The sequence below is a fragment of the Copidosoma floridanum genome, unplaced genomic scaffold (genome assembly GCF_036245765.1).
Source record: "Copidosoma floridanum isolate Cflo_tuat_1 unplaced genomic scaffold, Cflo_Japanese_pri ptg000031l, whole genome shotgun sequence".
In the NCBI taxonomy this organism is placed as follows: Eukaryota; Metazoa; Arthropoda; class Insecta; order Hymenoptera; family Encyrtidae; genus Copidosoma; species Copidosoma floridanum.
The window spans coordinates 3,989,681-4,014,924 of NW_028321908.1; the positions used below are offsets into that span (position 1 = coordinate 3,989,681).

General features: G+C 31.7%; 1 protein-coding gene across 1 annotated transcript in view; it reads left to right on the forward strand.

The window, feature by feature from the left end:
- Positions 1-19,838, forward strand: part of LOC149373395 (uncharacterized) — a 117,559-nt gene extending 97,721 nt beyond the window's left edge. Inside the window, exon 3 of the mRNA XM_089597240.1 lies at positions 19,441-19,838. Within this exon, the coding sequence (XP_089453366.1) occupies positions 19,441-19,539 (99 nt within the window). The 3' untranslated portion in view covers positions 19,540-19,838. The remainder of the gene's footprint in view (positions 1-19,440) is intronic.
- Positions 19,839-25,244: the final 5,406 nt, after the last annotated feature.

The window sequence follows — 25,244 nt, forward strand, 5'->3', positions numbered from 1 at the left end:
TTGACTTATAATAATAAGCCACCTTAGTGATCCCTAGAGTTAATATTACTGTAAAACTAAATGTAATTAAAATTCAAACTTACATTAGTATCGTATCATGAAAATACTGCGGTGAAGTCGCCGTGTTGAACACATATATGCAGGCGTCTGTCTGTGGTAAATTCTTAAGATTTATAGACCAACCCATCAATTTCTAAATTAGAAAACTGGTGGAATAGAAGGCGTTTTCGGCAGTTTATCTAATTTGACCTACTGATTACGATCAAAATAGTTGAAATTTTTTTTAATGGCGGATCAATGTTTAAATCGCCTTTAAATTTTATTTTGTTCATATCTTAGTAAATGGTAATAACTGTAGTGAAAATAAAAATACCAACAGGTAGATTAGAAAACTTCAATTTGATTTATTTTAATTGCTTGGGCAAGCATAAAATTCTAAGAAAAAAATTTAAAAAAATATTTTGTACTCAACTTGTAAAAGTAAGTGAGACAGAGAGAGGGACCGTGCAAGTCCCCTGCACGCAGCAGTGTCCCTCACTATTCCACCGACACTAGCAGGGAAGGAGAGAGAGCACCAGAGATATGTGAGTGTTTATACGTATGGCTGCTGCACACATGGCAACACAGCTTATCTAATAACGGTGAAGCACCGACTCACTCAATCTACTGCAATACCGTTCAATGCTTGTTGTATGACTACAGAATTTTTAGAAGACCTGCTCAAACGTTTTTAAAGTACCAACAAAAAATTTATAACGGTGTTCAGGATTGAACTAATTTTGATTGTACATAGTGTTTTGTTTTATCTAAGTTTACTTGCATTGTAATGTTTAAAGCGTTTTGTAGCAAATCAGTGTTATGATACTTATAGTTACATTTTAATTTCAAGGCTGAATTCCCGTGCTAAATTTTATAATGTGGAAAGACATTTTCTTGCTTAGTTCGAGGAATCCTTCGATTTTATTTGCTTGATAATAACATTCCTTTGCGGAGATAAACTATTGCCTGTAATTCTACCTTTATGATTGCTTCTACATTATATTACACGTATTACTTATGCTACTGATATAAACATTGTATCTTTCCTTATGCGAGGCAGCTTCATCGATATTATTATTCAGTCCACGCATAACAAGTTTTGCGAACGCTTCTCGCTCTGCTAACTACTAAAGTACATTTGCAGTACTTGCGTATACGCAATACAACTCATTGCTTTGCTGATGTTCAGTCGCATTGCTGAACCCATATATTATTGCTTTCAATAATTAAAGTTTTGCTTATTGCAATGTTGAAAAGTTATGTGTTTCTTGTTACTTTCCCCATATCCTGATCTATGAGTTGACAAAGTGTAGCTCAGCTCATCCGTTGTACCCTTTTTACACATACAGCCCACTTAATATCGAACAAATAAAAACTGTTTTTCTCATTATACATGGTTTTTTTACGTTTTTGATGATTTTCTGTTGATTAAGCATAAGCTCTATACGAATCTTTTTAAAAATGAAAATTAATTCTTTTAATCATATACTGTTTTAATTGATTACGTATTATTTTGAAAATTTTACATAAGATAAGGTTTTAATAGACAAAAGTATCGTTTTATGAAAAAAACTCATGAAAAGTAACTAAGAATCAAAACAATTTTAAATAGGTAGAACTGGAGTATTTATATAGAAATTCAAAAAATGAAAAGCTTGATGTATTTCAGAATTTTGAATACTCTGTGCTAAATATTACGTTAATATAAAATGACAGGATACAATCAATTATTTCGCACACGAGAACTATTATTTTGTTTTTCAATATCAAACCTATAGATTTCAGCATGGTCCAGTTAAATTTGTATGTATTTACGGAACCATTATAAATAATCAGTATTTTTTTCTTTACACTACCCTGTAAATGATCTCCAGTCGCCGTTGGCTGATCACGTGGCACAGTGTTGCCAAATGAATAAAATAATGCAAATAATCGTGCTTCACTGAAATTTAAACTCGAAAACTTGTTTCATATCTGATTTTTTTATTTTGTTTTACTCTATAGGAAACTAAGTCCCTTGTCTGTGTATCGAAACTATAAATATACGTATATGTATGTATGTATGTATAAAACGTCACATACAAATTACTAATAAAATTTTAGTTTTTCCTCAATATCTTTGCGAATTTTCAATCAATTCAAATAATTTTTTATGGAAATTGAAGATAATAAAAAATATTATTACTGTAATTTTTTAAATGGTTTTAAGCGCCAAATTAAAATTTTAAACTGCCTTCTTCTTGTTTTTTAAAAGAAAAGATATTTTTCTGCGATATCACAGCGAATTTTAATTGAATAATAATAATTCTTGATTAAGGTTGGAAACAGTATCAAGTTAAATTACTGTAAATATTTGAAAATTTTAGAGCCGAATTCTAATTTTGAACTCGTGATCATACCGTTTTTTCGAAGCAAAGACTTTTTTTTCGAGATAATGTAGCGAATTTTAAATAAATAATAATCATTTCTAATGGAGGTAAAAGATGGTATTAAGTAACGTTACTGTAGGTTTTTTTTTTAATTTATAAACTGAAATTCTAAATTTGAACTGCTGATTGTGTTGTTTTTTCGAAGAAAAGACATTTTTTCGAGATAACATAGCGGATTTCAGTTTACTGTTGATAATTCTTGATGTGGATAGAAAAAAGTATCATGTATCATAACTGTAAGTTTTCAAAATTGTTTAGCTTCAAAAAGTATTGAAAAATTTACAGTAATTATACTACATAGTATCTCTAACCCTCCATCAAGAATTATTACTATTCATTTAAAATTGGCTATAATGTGATGAAAAACAACGTCTTTCTTTCGAAAAAACGAGATAGTCAACAGTTTAAAATTTCAATTTGGCGCTAAAAATTAAAAAAAAATTTACAGTAATATTTTTTATTATCTGCAATCTCCATAAAGAATTAATTTAATTGATTGAAAATTCGGGAAGATATTTAGAAAAATTAAAATTTTATTAGTCATTTATATGTTGACATGTTCTATACATATATATAACGTTTATATACACAGATTAGGGACTTGGTTTCTTATAGAGTATAATAAAAGCAACAAATTAAGCAATCAAACGATTTTTTTACGCTTAAATTCCAGTGAAGCACAAATTTTTGCACTTTTTTTTTATTTGGCACACTGTGCGCATGTGCGATTTTGAAACTGGCTAAACTCGATGCTTTTTAATATCCTGTAAAGTTGAAAAACATTTTTACTTGCGAAAATTTTGTATATTGAAAATTTTTGGTTTAGAAAATGGATAAACGTTGTAACAAATTCTAAAATGATGATTATTTATCCATACGTGTACTGGCCAATTAAACACAATTTTTAATTATTCCTAAAGATAAAGAATAGAAGCTAGGTCGAAAAAAGGAACTCACCGGATACCTAATAGTGTAATGTAGTGTAGTACAGAAAATGTGGTCAGCCTAATCGTGAAGAAAGTGTTAAGACAGGCATCACCTTCGTCGCGTAGATTGTGATAGTAGAGGTGATTCAATCCCTTATTATTAGGTGGAGATTGGTACACATAAATAAAAGCAACAACAAATTTATCAGTAAATGTATGAGTATTAATAGTGTAGAAAATAAATGAATTATAAATTTTTTTGCAAACAATACGTAGAACGCTAGTAAGGAACCTAATAATAACTTCACGTTGCTCGATACTTTAAGCATTTTGTAGTTTTTTTCTTCCTCACCACTTCTCAATAAATTGTGTGCCCATGCACGGAAATCTGTAATAAATTAAAAATAGAGAACATAATTGACAATTCTACTGATGAAAATAAAGGACAATAAATTGAGAAGTTGCCACATTTTTGAGACTATTTTCTAAATCCTCCGATTACAATTCCAAGTTTGCTTCCGTGAACTCGTATAGACTGAACTCTTCAGTAAAGTTTAAAACCCTGTCGTCTTTAAAATTATCAATTCATCAGTATTATCATCTTCGTTATCTGCTGTTTCATCTAATTCATTAGCGTTTTTAAGGTATGTGGCATTATTCTCTTGATGGTTCAGCTCGTTGATTGAGTTGTCAACCTACTTGGAGACAGCGGCGTTGTCACAAGTATCCCCATTGCAATTTTTGCAGATACTACTACATACTAAGCCAACTCTCTTGCAAGGGCACATTTTTTACTATGATTTGTGTGACAAACACATGATGTCTGTACAAAATATTGGAATTGTTGTAACCTTTTTTTCATAGTAGTGTTTTTAATATTTACAGGATGAAACAAGCATCGAGTTTTACCGGCATCGAAATCACACCCGCGGGGCCAGCCAACGGCGAGTAGAGATCGTTTACAGGGTAGTGCAAAGGAAAAAATACTGAAAATTTATGAAAGTTCCATAAATACATACAAATTTAACTGGATCTTGCTGAAATCTATAGTTTTGATGGTAAAAAAACAAAATAACAGTTCTTGTGTGCGTAATAATTTGTTGTATCATGGAAATTTTATATGTACGTAATGTTAATTACATAGTATTCAAAATTCTTGAATACATCAACTTTTTCATCTTTTAAAATTTTATATAAATATTCCAGTTTTAGCCGTTCAAAAATGCTTTTATTTTTAGTTACTTTTCATAAGTTTTTTTTCATAAAACGATACTTTTGTCAATTCAAACTTCATCTGATGCAAAATTTTCAAAGTAATATATAATGAATATAAACAGTAAATGATTAAAAAAATAAATTTTCATTTTAAAAAATTTATATAGAGCTTATTCTTAATAAACAGAAAATTATTAAAAACATATAAAAATCCATACATAATAAAAACAAGAAACAAAGAAAAAAATTAAACAAGAAATGAAAAAAAAAAAAAAAGAAAAAAATTATAAAGGAAATTAAAACAACAAACCAGGGGGTATTAATGGGTCATGGGACCCACGGTAAGAACGAAGTTCTTTAAACATGAGATGAGTATAGACACAATTTCTCAGGTAACAAGGGGTTCGCCAGACACACAGGAAGAACGAATCTCTGTAAACGTTAGTACTGCATTCATGTTGTTTACTAAAACAAAAACTGGAAAAACGAATGAAAAAAAAAAACAATAAGTAGTTTAGTACTCACGATGGTTGAACTTCGTGAGTACTGTATTTATGCACGAGGTTCTCATGAAGTTCAACCATCGTGAGTACTAAACTACTTATTGTTTCTTTTTTCATTCGTTTTTCCAGTTTTTGTTTTAGTAAACAACATGAATGCAGTACTAACGTTTACAGAGATTCGTTCTTCCTGTGTGTCTGGCGAACCCCTTGTTACCTGAGAAATTGTGTCTATACTCATATCATGTTTAAAGAACTTCGTTCTTACCGTGGGTCCCATGACCCATTAATACCCCCTGGTTTGTTGTTTTAATTTCCTTTATAATTTTTTCCTTTTTTTTTTTTTCTTGTTTTATTTTTTTCTTTTTTTCTTGTTTTTTTTTTTTTTTTTTTCATTTCTTGTTTTATTTTTTTTCATATTTTATTTTATTACATTTTTTTTTTTATTTTTTTGTATTTCCTTTATTTAACTTCTTTTTTTATTTTCATATTTAATCTTTTTTTTTCATTTTCTTTTTTATTTTATTTTTTTTCATTCCATTGTATTTATTCATGTATTTTGTAATTTTATTTCATTTCATTTTCATACTTCATTTCATTAATTTAAAAAAAAATTTTTTTTTTCACTTATTTGTTTGCGATTTTATAGCTTATTAATGCAATTTTTGTTTTATTTATATATAATTACTCAATGACATTGTGCTATCATTTGTTTATCAAATTCAAAATAAGTGCCCTTAAAAACCATTAAACTGATATGAAACTCAAAATATATTAATATAATGATTTTACATAATTCATTTATAATTGATTTAATTAATTACTTTATTTATATAATAATGTGATAATGTAACATAATTTGTTTGTCGAATTTGAAATAAGTGCCTTTAAAAACCATTGATACGTTCTTCAGTTGATACGTTCTTCAACTCTATTCTACATGTTTATTTAAATTTTTTTTTTTTTTTTTTTTTTTTTTTTTTCAAGATGTATTATTTAGAAAACAAATACACAATTAAATGTATTATCAGTGAATACACATAAAAATAAAACATTATAGTTACGAACCACACCATAAGTACAAGAAACCAAGTTCCTATAGTCGGCAGCACTCGTAGCAGAGTGGGTAAGGTACTGGACTCGTATGTAGGAGGTCGATGGTTTAAATCTCTTTATTAGAAAATGTTTTTTTTTTTTTTTTTTAGAATTGTAAAGGGAAAAAATTCAAAGTGAATTAAAAATTATTCTGGGAAAAAAAAATTAAAATTTGTTTAAAAATTCAGTGCTTTGGAATGTGAAAGGGAACGGTGGGTAAAGGTGTGTAGAAACAGAAAAGTATAGGACGGTTGGGTGATATACATATATACTTAGTGGGGAGAGGGGAATTGTATAGAAAAGAGTTGGTGAGGAAGACGAGGTAAGGGGGGAAGCTTAAGAGGAATTCGATTCAAAAAAAAAAATCTGTCGGTTTTAAATTTCCAGCCCCCCGAGTAACGCGATATAAAGAACTTAGTTCTAAAAACAGTTTCCATTACAAATTTTTTGTAGGTACTTTAAAAACGTTTGAGCCGATCGTCTGAAAATTCTGTACACGCAAACAAGCATTAAATGGTATGGCAGTGGATTAAGTGAGCCGGTGCTTTACCGGTATTAGATAAGCTATGTTGCCGTGTGTGCAGCAGCCATACGTGTAAACACTTACATATCTCTGGTGATCACTCTCCTTTGCTGATAGTGTCGGTAGAATAGTATGGGACACTGCTGCTTACAGGGAATTCCCTCTCTCTGTCTCACTTACTCTTACAAGTTGAGTACAAAATCTTTTTTACAATTTTTTAAACAGAATTTTGTGCTTGTTTAAGCAATTTAAATAATCCAAATCAAAGTTTTCCACTCTACCTGTTGGTATCTTTATTTTCACTATAGCTATTACCATTACTGAGACATGAACAAAATAAAATTTATAAGTGATTTTAACATTGACCTACCATTAAAAAAAATATTTTAACTATTTTGATTGTAATTAGCAGGTCAAATTACACAAACTGTCAAAAACGCTTTCTTCTCTAACAATTTTTAAATTCAGAAATTTATCGGTTGGTCTATAAAGTGTACGTGCCTGTGTGTCTGCTCGGCACATTCGGGCAATGCCACTCAGGCCATGAGTCATGTGCGTGCGCTTTATGAGCATGAGAGGTGTGGCATGTTGCTTGGTGGTGGGTGTGTTGCTCGTGACAGTGCCTCCACTCTTGAATTTTCCGTGGCTTAGGCTATTGGAAATTCTGTGCATTGTTTTACGCGTTTGTTGTGGGACAAGCAGTTTGTCAGAGTTTTTGCCGAGGATTTTACTGATCGGAAAGAAAACTGCAAAATCTTCTCTGGCTAGGTGTGATCGAATGGCTGTGTGGCTTGCAAGAAAACTAAGGCTGGAGCTGATGTCCTGGACCAGGATTACTCAGGGTAAAAAAGGACAGCGGTGAGTACTGTTCGCTGGTTTGTACAGTGGCTGTAGTGTACGCAAGGTACGCGAGACAGTGGGGGCAACGCGTTTTCGTGTCCCTCAGTCCGAGTTAGTGGCTTCCTAAAGCCGGGTGTTAGTGGCTACGCTACACGAGGCTAGTGGTGAATAGGTCGCAAGGTGCACTTCACGCCATCCTCGAACGAACCAAGTAGTAATTAGTGACTCCAGCATTCAGATAGTAACTTTTCGGTGGCCTTGCAATGGCTCTTTGGGGGCATTACAGTTTCTCGTCAAAAGTAAGCTAGTAGTATTAGGAAAAACTTAATAGCTTTGTGGGGCACTTTGGGTTTTAGCGTCGGGGCACGCTTGGCTTGAGCTGTAAAGCTTTCTCTAGCTTTGTGCTTGGGGTGGTTGTATGCGTATAACTAGCTGGCTGGCTACAATGGAACAAAACATATAAAAAATAGAATTTTTGAAGCAAAGCTTTTTATGGGACGTTCGGGATCTCGGCCTGGGGATCGACTTTTCTAAAACTGACATAATTTTGCGACATGGTCACTTGGTCTCTCTCTCCTACCTACAGTGGCTGTGAGTTGTACCTATACATATACAGTACAGTGCTGCTGCTCCTGACTGGTGAGTAGTTCGCCAAGCTAGCCTCTATACTATATATTTGATACACTTACATTTATAATTCAGCCGACGCGTACATACATGTACATAATATATGCATGCAGCAACAGTGCAGCTACTGCAGCTATTGCTCTGTCTGAGCTAGGCTCAGCTATACTGCTATATATACATACAGCGGTTGCTCTTCACTGCACATAAGTTGAATTTCCCTGTTCATGGAACATAAAAATTCATATATTTGTTATGCAACATATTTGATAAAAAAATTGTGTTGGTTGTATATTTTATTTATCCTTATGAATTCACAAGAAAAGTTTCATTATACATACGATAAATGACTTATTTTTAAGATAATTCCATTAACAGAAACAAAGTCGAACGTAACCTATCTTTAGGTATCTGTATTTATTATCTGTTCATATTACGGTACCAAAATTCAACGAGTAATATATACAATTCTAATGAACAGTAAAACGTTAAAATTATTTTTGTTAAATACAATAGTGTTGTACAAGTAAAAAAACTTGAATTGTCTTAAAATATTATACTAAATTTACGTTTTTAAAAAAGTTTCATAAGTAGGAACATAATTCCAAAACAGTAGGTACAATTTTTTATAATTATGTATATTCTGGTCTTATAATCATTTTATAAACAAAGTAATTCAACAATTTAGGACCATATTTAAAAATTACAATGATAATAGTAAATTTATAGCGCACCAGTAAAAAAGAAAATATATATACCATCAAAGCTCACAATTGAGAAAAAAAAATTAAAGATACAAGTATGATGAAATTTGTGGTCATAATAAGGACATTTACCTTACTGAACGTCTGTTATACTGATTCTCTACGTATATCTCCTATCAGCTGTACTTTTAAAAATTTTATTATTATTGTTTACTTTTTTTCTGCAAACAATGTATACTTACATATTTGACAATAAATTGTTGGATATTTGCCTTAGAAATATGTGTGTGTATGAGTGTGTAGATGGGTGGGTGTGAGCGCGTGTGTATGCTTTGGCATGTATGTACGCATGTGTGTATCTACAGACATTATTGATACAATTAATGTCAAGTGATGTTTCGCTGTCACAGATATAAGGCAGCTTCATGTCTGTCAGGTGACCCGAGACTCCTCACGCTTGGTTTTGCATATTTTATCACACATAATTATAAAAAAAAGCTCAGTGTACCAAGAACTTTGCACTCACATATAAATTAAAATAAAGTCAATATAAATTGACTTATGATCCTAACTTTGGTAATATAAATGCAATAACTGTAAAGTATTTGTAGGGGGAGGTTCAGCAAAATAAATTTGTAGAGAAAATGGGTACTAGCTATTTCTCGTAAATTATGTGATATTAAAGCGCAATTGAGTTATGAATCATTTCTCAAAAAAAAAAAAAAAATAATAATAATAATTCTAATAAAAAGGATACAATCTATCAACAATGATAAATTAAAAAAAATTCTTCAGTTTCAAACTATAAATTTACTGACTCCTGCACAGGTAAATCACATGGGAAGCGCTGTAAGGCGGAATAGGTTTTCTTAATCTGACTAACACATACTTCTGATCTCCTAATGTAGCCATTTTTTTTTTTTTATTTAGCGTGTCACCAAAAATACAGGTAATGAAAATTTTGTTTTTAGAAAGGTATGTTGTTTAAATTATATTTTCATAAATATTATAGTTTTTCGACTTTTAAGGTAATGCATTTATAATCATGACTCTTTGAAACTATTAACAATAAATATATTTATTTAAACCCTACAAAAAAGTAAATAATCTTGTTTAACGACATTACATCTAATGATAACAGCCCAGTATTTAATGCTAAACAAAAGAAAATAATTTTTTGAGCAAAAAACTCATTTTTACTTTTAAGTCTCTCTAAATAGTCTGAAATCTCTTAATGCTTTAAGTAATCCCTTACAATAGGTATTTAAAGTTCTTGCAATGCAATTGAAAATAATTTACACCCTATTTAATTAGCATGGATCCCCCTGTCCCACACGTAGGGCGCAATAGGTTTTTTGAGCTATTAACACAGAAGTTATTGACGATAAAACTACTAGTTTTTTTCAAATCAAAAGTTCATTATTATTTATAAATCACATTATTTTTAAGTTGACTCTCTCTCGACTAAAACCATTTTTTATTAGATATTTGGAAAAAAATGATCAGTAAACATCAAAAAACTTTTACATTACCCAGTTCGGCCTACGTTTCCCTACGTAGAAAGTCCATCTATTAGTCTCGTAGGTAGTGAGCAAAATTTTATTCACTGTTTACCATGAGTAACAACAAGAAAAGTTTAACTTCTAAGAATTTAATACTCACTAATAAACTTAAATATATTTGATTTAAATTGATTTATGATCTCACACTCAGTTGAAAAGAATGCAATAGTTCTTAACTATTTGTATGTATTAAGTTCATTTATCTACCTCTTGGGTGGCATGAAAAAACAGATCAAAATAAGTATTCAAAACTATATTGTAAAAGTAAAATACTTAAGTATAAGTGCGTGGTGAGGTGTCTTGATAAAAAATGTTGTGAGTCAAAATAAAGCAAGAAAAGACTAAATTTTTCCTTATTTTCCTGATGTTGCTTACTATGTAAACTCACTGCATATTTATTCTAACACATATCGTAAATCCTAATTTTGTGAAAATCCCAAACAGCGCCCCTTGTTGATACATCTTTGTACATGCCTTCTGAGTAAAAAATATGTTTCTATTAGTTAAAACTTTTTTTTTTAAATAAATATGTATACAGTACAAAATATTTTCAAGATATGGAAAATTTTACTTTTATCTAGAAAGTTTAAGTCTATTTTATGAAACAAATAAACCTTTGACTAAAATTATTTGATAGTTTTATGTATTATAAGATAAATTATCAGAAATCAAGTATAACTCTTAGAGGTATACCAGCAATATTAATACATTTAGCATCGTATCAGTTGGAGCATTTGTATAGCAAATGTTGCAGCTTTCTATATTTTCCATGTACCCGTAGTTTATCATAGGATTACAAAGGATCACACAAAATCCATCAAAAACACCTAAATATACGTAGGTATATTACATGCTTATGTATGCTTTTTTCATAAATAATGTTTTGTATTAAATGCCAGTCCAGTCTAATATATGTTTGTTTAAAGAATTCCTTAATCGGATGATTTTTTCAAACTAATGAATACGACTATGCAGTGTTCCAAAGAGTACAAAAAATTGACAATAACTTTAATGCCATGTTACGATGACAAATAATTTTTTTTTTTTTTCATCAAAATAATTATAAGAATTCGTTTTATCTTGTTGAACTACCCCTAATTGTGTACATAAGAATTTTTTTTAGGTATGAGAGAAGCCAAAATGATCATAATTTTTTAAGTTCGACTAATTTTGAAGTGACTCGTTCGGTAACTGCAGAGCCACGTTCTCGGTACCACTGCACTAGTCCGCTGCTCTCCCCACTCTGGCACTGACATTAGTTGAGAGAATATTAATCACATCAAAAATTCATGTTACGATTTCTTAAATGTTAATAATTTTACTCTTAATAGATTGCTTGATGTAAAAAAAATACAGCTTCAAACCACAACAGGAAATTTTAAAGTATTTACGAATATTTTTCAACGTACTTGTTCTCAAACTTAACTTTTAAATGATCATGAGTCTTCAGCTTCAAGTATTTCCTTGAATACTTGCTGTTACAAATGCCGTTACGATTAACTTGACCTGTTCACTGTAACTAGCTTAGCAAAATGCAAATATTAATATGAATTCCAAAATGTAAAAATAATAGCCCCTCACTGTATACGGAAGCATGCTGTGCCAGCATAAGACAATATATCTTACTATATTATAAAGTGATTTTGGAGGGTCCTTCCCCACAGCCCCTCCTCCACCCCTTTTTGAATCATTCTCAGCCCCCCTTAGACCCCCCTCTAAATGAGGTAGAATTTAAACAGTTTTTACGATATTGTTATTGGGTTAAATTTTTCGTTAGCTACATCCAATCCGCCCCTGGCTTGATTTTGATGAGCCCTCCTCCACCTCCCCCTCTAGCCACCCTTCTAAATAAGATAAAATTGTATACATTTTTACCTAATTTTAATTGAGTTGAATTTTTGTTTAGTTTCCCTCGGCCCCCTCCCAATTTTATAACCTATTACCATTATAACCCAATACAAACTAATGGATCTCCCTCGTGCCACCCTTCAGCCACATCTCTAAGGTAAACTTATATCGGTTTTCATGTCATTTTTAGTTAGATTACTTTTTGCACCTCTCCTTCCAGCACTCCTTTCAGTTTCAAGAAAGCTCCTAAGTCCCCTTATAATTTCCTAATACATTGTCTTAGGAACGCTCCAGTATTTGTTCTAGCCCTCTTAAGCCACTTTCCACCACTCTCTTAATAACTTTTTATCTATATATATTTGTTACCACATTTCTACACCACCTTTGAGGCAGTCCCACAAAACAATGATCATGACTAACATCGAATAGATGCCAAATTGATGCCAAATTCCATTACCAAGACGTCTTTTATTTATTAGTTGTCTGAAGAAAACATTTGGACAACTAATAACTGAAAGACATCATACGGATAAAATTTGGCGTCAATTTGGCATTTATACGATGTCAGTATCATCAATATTTTGTGGGGTGCTATGAAGCGCTGGTTTTTTTTTTAATTCTCAAGAAGTTAATCAATTACAATGTTGAGTATGTATTAAACACGTAGCATATATTAAATAATTCATTTTGTAAGGTTTTTGTTACTTGAAATAATCTTAGCTGATATTATATTATTTTTATACTCGGAAGTATTTATGTTATCATCAGAATGTAATGAATGTTATAAGTAAATGGGCATGCGGTGTAGTCCATGTTTTTGGAACTCTATTGTGTAAACATAAACTTATACATTATCAAAAAGGTTGTTACGCGTTACATCGTCTAAAATTGATTGTAATTTTGTGTGGAATAACCGAACTGTTATATTTAGTATATAGTTTGGCACTGTTTTTTTTTTGGAAAGTTAGCTAGAACTATTTTCAATTTTTTCCATTTCGGATTGCACGTTACTGTTATAAATAAATCTTGTCTACCGAATTTTCTTATGATATCCATAGCATGTTGATAATGTTATTGCATATAAAGTGGTCCTCTAACGTACATCGATGGCAATATATGTATGTCTCCAATTTTCTCTTTATTTTCAAAATTTTCTAATATATTTGACGCGCTATTTTTTAATGCATCTAATAAACCTTCATTGCATTCAATTATAAAATTTTTTTTTTATATTTCTAGAATAGTTTAGTCTATTTTGTTCAATCAGAAGTCATGCATGTAAAAAAAATGTTGAGTTAATCTGCCAGCATATAGTAAAGGACTAAAATTTTGTATACTTCGTCTGTACGATAATCTAGATAAATAATATTGCAATATAGTTGTTATTGTTATTATAATTACTACTATTATTATTATTATTATTATTATTATTATTATTATTATTATTACTATTATTATTATTATTACTATAACAACAATGTTTGGAGTAATTAGTCCTCTATCCTAAATCATCTGATGGAAACATCAATGGAAATACCATTGGATCAACAAAATGGGAGAGTTTATTTAGATATGCTTCCTTCGGATGGTTTTTTGTTAAATCCTGAGAATAGATACATAGATTAAAATTTTTTAGTAATCCTGAGTCTCAAACAATGATTGCTCCACATTCGTCAGTTAATGATATATTGTAGATATGTTTTTTCACTTTTATTTGAAAACCATTTTATAATTATGAATTTTTTTGTAAATTAGCAATTTTATTTAAATATTTATAGTTTTTAGCTATAGGAATTTTTTTCGTAATAAAAGTCAGGATTTTTATGTGATTTATAATCAGGTTATTTTTTCACTTGAATTGAATCCTTATTTAATTGCTACTTAATCGTCATATGGACATAATTAACCATATTTAGTTATTTTTCTCTCATCTAATTGAAAAGTGTAAGACTTAACATGACAAATTTATTCTTGAATTTTATAAATAGATTTACTTTTTTGTTCTATCTCATTACTTATAGAATATACAAATTCAAAAATATTTTTGTGATATTGGATTAGTACTCTAAGAGTGTTAACAATGTTAAGTTTTTAGTTTTCTTACTAATATACATAGCAAATTCGCTAAAACCGTTGTAATCGCTAACCGCAAAAACTACTGTACCGATTTTGCTGAAATTTTGCACACTGATTCATGATACTTACTAGATGGTTTTAGTATAGTTTTTATCTTAAAAAATTTATTAACAATAGCAATAAATGAGCTCAAAGTTTTGCAAAAATATGCCAGCTTTTCACTTTAGTTCAGTAAAATCCGCTAGGTGGCGTCGACATAAAATCGAGGCTACCTGCAACAGAATTAAATAAGTGTGGTTATAACAAGCCGGAGCGTCTCGATATCCATGCTGTTGTACTCTGGTAGTTTCACGAACTGTACAGGGCATGCTGATGATAGTCTTGCAGCTGAGTATCCCGGTTACCGACGACACTCTTCTGTAAGGGTGAAGGGACCTAGGTGTCCATTTACCCTGAATCTCAACGAGTGCGAAAAAAAAAAATTAATTCCAACCGATGACGTCTCTGGCACAATACCAGGAGACATATCTAGCTAGAGCACAATCTGCACCAACTCAGAGTTGCGTGGCAGTCTCACCATCCCACCTGGTGCAGTTAAAGAATTTTTGACTATAAATGTAAGCCAGGGAAAATAGCTCTGAGAGGCACGGGTGGCCACAAGGGCTACCTTCTTGGTCGTCGCGTCCTCAACGCGCTTACCCACATGTTCCCGTCCAACGATGAGCGGTTGGTTATCCTGGAAACGACCCGAAGACGAGATATTCTTTAATCAGCGGCGTACCTCCCTCCATCACAGTCTCCGTACATCGAGACTCCCAGGGTAAGAATCAAGCGACCCGTAGCCAGCTCTTTATCATCAGCAATAATAATATAGAATAGCCTGGAAGTTTCACCACTGGCGCTTTTCAGGGCCATTATAAGTATTTACGTTCCCTACTTAACCATCAATTTCATCTTTTTAGGATCCACCAAAGTGTCAACTACCTTGCCAACAAATACATTTTTACTACCATTTCCGGAAGCGATTCGTCGACTAAAAGACTATATTAACTAAAGACAGGCACTATTAAACCAAGTCAGCCATTCACTGGCAGACGTCACCTGCAGAGTTGTTCTTCGCAAGGCTGGAAAACCCGGTAAACAACGACCCTATATTACCCTCTCGACTCTAAGCATTCAACCAGGAATCACTGATCCCCTCCAAGGTCTGCGCTGGGAAAACCTATAACAGCTATCAAGAAAACAAAACTTGAGCCAACGGGACAGCCTCCACTGGACGAGTATCACTAACCAATCTCCCCGTCTAAGATCACCAAAACAACTAAATCTGCAAATAAAAAAGGTGCTTTAGACACCAACGTCTTCGACGTTATACCGGGAGACGTTGGGAAAGAGCACTACAACTAGCCCCAAAGCTTCGGACTTTGTAATTTTTCTCCGGATCAGTCTGGGTCTTCAACAGCAACTCAGAGAAGATCACCCTGAGGTATCCCGGCAGTCACAATTGCTGTTAACTGCAGTTAAGAAACAGTTAACTTAAGAAGCTCACCGGTCTTTTTTAGGGCCATTGGACGTCGAACTACCTTGCCAACAAATATATTAGAACTTTACAAAGTTGACAGAAAACAGCTTTTAGTAGTTACAAAAATTTTAAGCATGCCAAAAGTCGCAAGAGGGTGAATTGGAAGAAAAACTTTAAGTGTATCTAATAAATACAATTTAACTTAGGCGTCAAGAAACTGACGCAGAAAATTTATCAAGATTGAAACAGCAGCGTCAAAATCGACAACTAAAGAGTCCATTACGTGAGAGATCAGCTATTCATTGTAACCTCACAGCAATCTCTGAAATCTTTAAAGATCCTACTTCAGATTTTTTAATGAGTAGAAAATGTATTTGTGTTTTTATGGCAATGAAAATGTAGGGTTTAAGGTCCAGGACTTTGTTGCTCTGGTAATAAAGTTGTGAGATATGATTTTTTTTTAATATAAATTGTTTGGGGGTTTAAAATCTTATCAGCTTTAAAAAATAACTGTTTTCGTGAATTACACGGGAGAAACTGTAAATCAACGGCTTCTTATGGCTACCGATTATTTTATGGCATAATGAACGCACGGTACTTTTCAGCATAATTATTTTTTTAAATTTTTACACCTTATTTTTTGACCAAATAAACTATATGGATTCCGAAAAAATAAGTTTTTAATAAGAAGATTTTTGTTCTGATATTTATCAGGAATATGTGTAAAATTTCTAACTGAAAATGTTTCACATTACATGTCAACACACTACGATGTTTTATTTACTAAGTCTCGGGCGAAGCCGAGACGGGGGGCTGCTAGTCTTTCATATTCACTCAGAGGACTTATATATTTGTGTGACAACTATATTTCTTACGTTTTTTTTCCCAGAACATTGCTTAACAATAATTGCATTTGTAACTCATTTTATCATAGAAAAAAGGGTCTATGTAGGATTCATTATTATTTTTTGAACTGATACGATTGCAATTTTCATTACTATAATTTTTTAATTATTTTTTCATCTTTTTTTTTTTTTTTTTTTTTTTTTTTTTTTTGATGAATAAAATCTATAATTTCCTAAATTTTTTTTATATTTGGATTTTAAAAAGTCATTTAAGTAAATATGCCGGAATCAATGTCACTAGAAAATAATATACTCAATTTCAAATGACTCAAATGATTACCAAAAATTGTAATGTTACTTAAACCTTCTTTTGTAATTTTAACGTACACATAAAACATTTCTACAAAACATTGAATTTCAATTACAGTGGCAAAAATTCTACTTTGTGACATAAGATCAAAATAATTATTACTGAATATTACATTTTCGAAGTTATCATCTCTAAGAATGTAGTTTTTATAATATTGCCACTCATTGACAATATGTTTCACTATTATTAAATCTTACTCTTATGTGGTAATAATCGTAATTATACAAAAATATTGAAAAAAATTTTGATAATTCATTTCTGTCACTTATGTCACTTTTTCATCAAAATGAGTTTTTAATTTTTTAATTTTTTTGTAAATGTAGTTTAAAGTATCACTGTTTTTTTTGTTTCATTTTGATTTGTTGATTGCCTTATTATTATATTTATATTATTGTGAGTTTTAAAATTTTGATACTCTAATATGTCATGATGACCTGAATTAAGGTTTCTTTTGAAAAGTAGAGTCAATTTCACATTTCTTTCAAAATTTCCAATTGTGTGAATATTGGTTTTTTCATTATTTAAAATTTCTTTTACGTTAACTTCGTAAATTTCAAAAAAACGTCATTTCGACACTTTGTATTTTTTTAATTCCAAAAGACAAAGTGAAAAAATGAAGTATTTAACTGATATTCAAAAATTAAAGGTTGATGTGTAGAGCGCGCAAGAGGGCGAAGCTTTACTAGTATACACATACATATATATAAACTAATGCCAGTTTTCATGAGCGTGCCAAACATACTTTTTCCCAGTGCAACGTTTCTAGAATTCGATTTGACTCAAACGAACCCATGTGAAATACAGCGCGTGCTTTTAACAAAGCAATCAAAAGTAAAGCGTTTGAAGGGAAGTACGTAAGAGAAAAATTATAGCAAGTTTGACAAGAGTTTACGCTGTGTGCATGAAGGACTTTTTTTTTTGTACGTCAAATGTCATGCACATTGTAGTAGTTTAAAATCAGATCCCGGAAATTTGAATTATTTACAGTAGATTATACTTAATTTCTTCAAAAAAATTTAATATTTGTTCGATTCTTTTTCTTCGCAATCTTTTCACCAAATAAGGTTTTCAAACAAATCTGGTATAAATGGTAATAATGAATATAATTTTTCAGTGTTTAGGAGCAGCCAAAGTTAGTTTTTCAGCCAATTAGTTTATCTATGAATAAGTGAAAGCTCTATTTTCAAAAGCAATAAAGTTATGAACGAGATGTTGAACTTGTATAGTTTTATTGAAATAATTTTTTTTTAATTGTAAAATAAAATACCCGCTTTTCATTTATGAATAAGTGGAAGCTATATTTAAAAAATAATAAAGTTATAAACAGGATGTTAAACTTAAATAGTTTCTTAAATTTTCTAGATCAGTAGGATCTAAACTAGACGACCACAGAAAATTTTATGCATTATGCAATTAAGCTCTGAAAAAAAATTTAATCGCTAGTTACTCAAAAATTTAAAAAGCGATCGTCTTGAAATTTGGTATACTTGTTTATGTCAGTAATAGCAACATTTTCTGAGTGAATGTGACGCTTTCAGATGAATTTATTTTTGAGTTATTAAATGTTCAAAAAACAACGTTTTTTAAACTTTGAACGCTATTTGCGAGTAAACAATAACACATGAAATATTCCTGCACGTCTCATTTTGTAGATAATTAAATCCTCTATAACTGTTCTATCGACCATACGTACCAATTTGTGTATTAAAGAGATATCACAAAAAACTGTAATTAACCACAATTTTTTCGCTTTATTGTTGATAAAAAAAATTACGCAGATGGTTAATTTTTTTAGCAAACTTGGGACATTGTTATGTACACGTTAATAAACCGATTTTTGCAGAAAACTTGGATTGATGTGAGTAAAACTACCTTACTCCCTTTTTTCCGTCTAATGTCCAGGCTACAAAATGTAAAAATTGAATGTTATTAATCAATTTGAAATTCATCTTTAGTCTACGCTATAACATGAAAATTATTGATACTATACATATTTTTAAATAACAACTAAAAAAGTTGCTTAAGAAATAAAAAAGTTGTCTTCAGTTAACGGTTTAGAACAAAAATTATTTTTACATATATATATTTAAACAACAGCAAAAAAAGTTGCTTAAGAAATAAAACATGTAGTAAATTTAAAATTATTATTATCTTACATGGATTATTAACACTCTTTTAACACGTTATAAACTGTTTTTGCTCAAAAAATTTTGGTAGGTCCATGACTGTTAAACTATTTAAAATAAAGTTATTTTTATCTTTTTATGTTTGACAACATCATGCTTGTATTTTAAAAATGTCAAATCATTTTTAATATTTCAGGATAATCATAGTGATGTAGAATGTTCAGAAAATAGTCCACAAGTTACACCTCGAAAACCGCACAAGCCAAGGAAGCAAGAAAAAAAAAAAAGGCGCTAACTGAAATTAAAAAAAATTGAAAGTATTGACTCCATGACTTGATAATCAATTCAAAAACAGTGTATTCATAAAAAAGTCGATTAGAAATATTAAATATCAATTTTGTTTACTACTTTCTTAGCATCGCTCATAGAATGGATCCATAGCTATCTGTATCTAAGTAATGTTTAGTGCTACTAGCTGATTTCTCAACAAGATTATTTTCATTTTAGTTATTGAAACTTTATTGTTGTGTATTTCCAAGAAAATTTTCAAGACACTTATTATGTACTATAAGAAATAATAATATAATTATGTAAATAAGCAGCTCATGAAACATATTAAAATTTCTTTTCTATAAAAAGTATAGTCTTAAACAAAAATAACTTTTTCAGATATATAGTCTACAAATCCATTTCAGCGAAAACAAACTCCATTTTTATCCTTCATCTTTCATACATATTTTAATAGCTCTTCAACCAAACCAAATCAGTTTATACATTTTTCTTTCTCACTTGATCATAATAATAATAATGACGTCCTTACTTATTATTATGAATACCAATTGGGATCGGAACTCAAGAGCCTACTCTCCAAGCTTCAAATGTTTGCCACAATGTTTAAGGGTAGAAACATGGAGGGCGTTGCTGTCAGAGAGACGAAAACAGCCTACTCTCGCAGCTTCTAAAATTCATCACCTCATGTAAATTTACATTTATAGTTGGCATGTGGGCTTAGTTCTGATCCCAATAGTAGAGAAAAATTTTAATAGATTTCAAGAGAAAGTTGTGCAATATCATTAAATAAGAAAAAATTTTGAATACCTAATTAGAAATATAAGAATAAATAATGTTCCTGCTTCCAAATATTCTTTTTATGATATAAATACTGCTGTATATATTTATAGTACATCACTTGAAATGACAACCCTCCTTTTAGATAAGTAGTGTTTAATGTGTAATGTAATCTTTTAAACGGATTGGAACTTTCCGTTCTCTTACCGGATTTACGCGAATTTTTCTTGGTGTATGGAATTCTTCGTAAATTGTGGAATCATCATTCTTTTGCTGCGGCGTATCTTTTTTTAGTTTTTTTTCCCCATCCTCTGGCTCGTCTAACAGGTGGACTACTGTCTTTTCCTGACTCTGTAGACATTACTGCCTATGATCGAGGTTGACTCTAAAGACCTTGAAGTGTTTGGATTATTCGTTATTGCTTTTGGTTCTATCCGCGTCATTGCCTTCTCTTTCTCCGAAACAAAAAATTCTGGAAAAATTTCTTTCTCTTGTTCATTTTCTTTACGTCACAATTGACTTAAGTGTCACAACCATACTCTCCCGTCATGTAATTTAATTTCATAATGTAATTTACCTGTTTGACGCACTGTTTTACAAAAAATCCATTTTGTTTTTCTCGGTACTTCCTTGCCGCCACACTATCTCCTACTTGAATTTCTCTGTATCTTCTATTGTCATTTAATTCCGCTCTTTTTGTAATTTCACTCGGTTTAATTAAATCCAACCTACATCTTATTTTCTACCGAACATTAACTATGTTGGTGGAGCCCCTGTGATTGTATGAGGCATTTGATAATATTGTGCTAAAATCAATTACAAATCTAATTTAAGTTTTTCTTTCTGCTGTAATTTTCTTAGTGCTAATTTTTTTGTTTGCACGTATCTTTCGGCTTGACCGTTCATCGCTGGGTGAAACATAGCCGTTTTTTTCTATGTACAATACTATTGCTTTTAAAAAATTTCTGGAACGTTGTGGAAGTAAAAGTCCTACCATTATTACATACTAGAATCTTATGAATTCTAAATCGTCCAACAATTTCTGTACAAACAGTAATAGTCGATTCACTTAACATATCGTTTACGATGTAGACTTCTGGCCACTTTGAAAACGCATCTACTAAAATGAAAAAATATTTTCCAAGAAATGTTTCAGCAAAATCAATGTGAACACGATAAAACGGTGCTTTTGCTGATTCCCAAACATGTATATCTGCTTTGACCGGATTATTTTTGTATCTTTGGCATTGTGAGCAGTCTTTTGCAATTTTTTCTTTATCGTTACTTATGTTCGGCCACCAGCAATGCCCTCGAGCTAGACCTTTCATTTTAACTATTCCGAAATAACCGTTATGTAATTCTTGTAAAATCGTATTTCGTAATTCTTTTGGTATTACCACTTAATGGTTATGCATTAGTCCCCCCCTGTTCTAAAGTAAATTCACGTGGATCGATGCACCATGTTTTTTTTGCCGTAAGGCTTTTCCATTTTTTAATGCAGATATTACATATTGTAATTCGCAATCTTTATATGCTCTTTCTAGTATGGTATTTGCATCGACCAACAAAATCTCAAACGTATTTATATAAAATAAATCAATGGTGCCTATGTTTTCTTCCGCGGTAATTTCAGGTAGTCCAGATAGACCGTCTGCGTTGCCATTATTCTCCGATTTCTTGTACTCAATAGTGTATTCAAAACCACGTAGAATTATCGCGTAATGTTGCATTCTCATTGCACTGTAATGTGGCAATGCTCTGTTTTTTGCAAAAATTTGTGTAAGTAGTCTATGATCCGTAATTAATGTAAATTTATTCCCGTAGAGGTATTGATAAAATTTTTTTATAGCAAAAACAATGGCATACGGTTCTTTATCCATCTGACTATATTTTCTCTGTGTATTGGACGTTCAGTCCGATCAGGAAAACGATTCGATAACACTGCCCCGACGATGCAACCGATGCGATGGGCTTGCATCCGTTGCCAGTACGAGAGGTAAATTTGGGTCAAAATACATTAAGCATTGTTCACTAGTAAGAGCTTTCTTTGCTCCGAAAAATGCCTTTTCCTGGCGGTTTGACCACGCAAATTTATTTTGTGCACGTAACAGTTCATACAAAGGTTCTAAAATTAATCTTACATTCTTTATAAATCTACCATAATAATTAACAAATTCAACAAAAGCTTGTAATTCTGAAATATTTGTTGGTCTTTTCATTTTATCTATGCGCTTCTAATTTTTGTGTATCTTTGTGTAATTCGTTTTTATCTATTACCTAACCACAGTAGTAAATTCTTGAAGCGAAAAATTCGCATTTTTCTCGATTTATTTGTATTGTATTCATCCAGTACTTTAAAAACTTCTTTTAACCTTAACATGAGCTCTGTAAAATCTTTAGCTGCTATTCGAATATCGTCTAGAAAAACTTTAACGCCTATAATACCGTGAAGTATGTTTTCCATTTTCTCTTGTCAAATTGCTGGTGCTGAGGCTACACGGTACATTAGCCGATTACATTTAAATAGTCCCCGCTGTGTATTAATCGGCTCTTATCATCGACTTCTAATTGTAAATAAGCTAATTCAAAGTCTAATTTTTCAAACGCAGTACAACCTACCATTTCTGAAAAGTTCTTCTCTGCAGGCATCGAGTATTTATTAATTTTTAATTGTCGATTTTTTTATTGTAACTCTATTATCTTTACAAATTCTTAGTTGATTATTTTTCTTAAGCACAGGTACAATAGGAGTTGCAAAATCTGAAGTGTCAACTTTCTCTAAGACTCCTTCTTTAATGAGTAGGTCTAATTTTTTATCTACTAAAGATATTAATTGAAACGGTAAGGCCCTGGGCTTAAGAAAAACAAGTTTAACGTCTTCTTTTAGTATCAATGATGCTTGAATATCGTGTACTGCGCTTATATTCTCGTTCGTAATGTTTTTATATTTATTTAATAATTTCTTCATTAACGTATTCTTTTACGCTTTTAAAATATCTACTTGTAAAATTGAATAAGACGTTTCATCCGTTTTCTCTAATAATTTTTTTAATCCATTCACGCCCCTTCAGTGGCAATCGTTCGATATTCGTAATATATAATTTTCCTGTTCTATGAAAATTTTCGAACTCAAAATCTACTGTGATGTACCCTATAACATTTATTTTTAGCTTACAGTATACGTAATCAGCTGTAGATCTGTTCGTAACACTGGTGTTCCTGGAAAAAGTTGTTTTTCCTGCTCTCTTCCTATGAGCGTAACGACTGCTCCCTTGTCAACTTTGAAGTTGACTTGTTTTCCGTTGACCGAGAGTGTTCTAAAAAATTTTTCTCGTCCGTCTTCTGTTTCGACGCCGAGAGTACTTCGATGCGATCCGTATCTACTGCTGTCTCTTCTTCTTCCATTGCATGTAGCAAATTTCTTTTCTTGAAGCATACCTTTGCTAAATGTCCTTGTTTATGATCTAGACTCTTCGTCGGCGAACTATATCGGCACAGACGCCGACAGGGAACCTAACATCGTACATGGGCGCAGAAAACTATTCCTAAAGCGCAAAAGGTTGAAAAAACTATCCCCCAACACGGATGTAAGCAACACAAGACAAAGAGAAACTAAAATCAAAAATGAGACGGATAAAATAGCAGAATGCTCTCTAGATAGGAACTTCATAAACACCGAAGTATAAGCAACAAGCACGCCATTAGGAGAGATCGTCTTGCCAACACGAAAAGGCGATGCAATAACTCGCATATCTCGGTCACCAAAGTACAGTGTTCATAGTAAAGAGTCGAATGATTCAGATACTCCAGAGAAAATAACAGTGGCCCAAAAAGAATAGACAAACGAGAAAGAACTCAACCCAACACAACAGACTGAGAAAGTCAGAGTCGACAAGAGACATTCACATTCGCTCCAAAACAATAACATACACTCGCCACAAGGGCTACAAAGAAAGTCGGATTGGAGGGAAATACATAGAGATATTATAATAGACTGCGCTAAACCCACATAACCCTGTCCAGTGATGTTTTCATTGGTGCGAGAGAGAACGCTGCATAATAACCACAGAGTCCCTACGGTTATTATGCAGCAGTATCTCTCGCACCGTGGGACACTGCTTAGTACAGGGTCATGCGGGTGTAGCGCACTCTATTCTTATATCTCTATAGGAAAATAGCGAGCAGTATTTGAAGAGGGTAGTGTCACAATGTAGTCAATGCGTGTTCTGAAATACATTATGTATTCCGAAACAGAGAAAGCGCTTTTGCATTAAGATTCGACCACTATATGTTTTAACAGATTTAACATCCTTAACTCCAGCCATAATTCGGCTATTTTCTTGGTAGAAATCAACAACTTTTTGCATCACGTCCTCGGCTAATACTCGACCTTGTTTAGCGATCGTTTCTGCTAAGACATTGCCAGAAGATTTTAAATCTTGAGATTTTTTTGAAAAATTCCAACTACAATTGAATTCCTAGGATATTTTATTGATACTCCACGTATCAGGTAAAATAGTTAAAATACGCAATCGAAGGGGATCATGTATTAATATTGGTGACGAAGAAAATTTACCTTTTGAATTTTGCAACATGAGTTCTAACTCAATCTCCCTTTCAGAAGGTTTGAAAGATTCTTTTAATGATGAGTCAGAACAAAGAACAGCCCTATCAAAAACTTCAATGCTGAATCAATGCTGAATTAATATTGATTTTAGCGTTGAATCAACGCTGAACCAACGTTGAATCAACGTTGATTCAACGTTGATTCCATGAATGACGGAACACTGAAATCAGTCGTAATTTACATTGTTGATTCAACACTGATTCAACGTTGAATCAGCGTTGATTCAGCGTCGATCAAAACGTTAAAATTAAATTTATAAAATTACAAAGTAGTATAGTAACATTTGGGGCAGATATATTGACGTT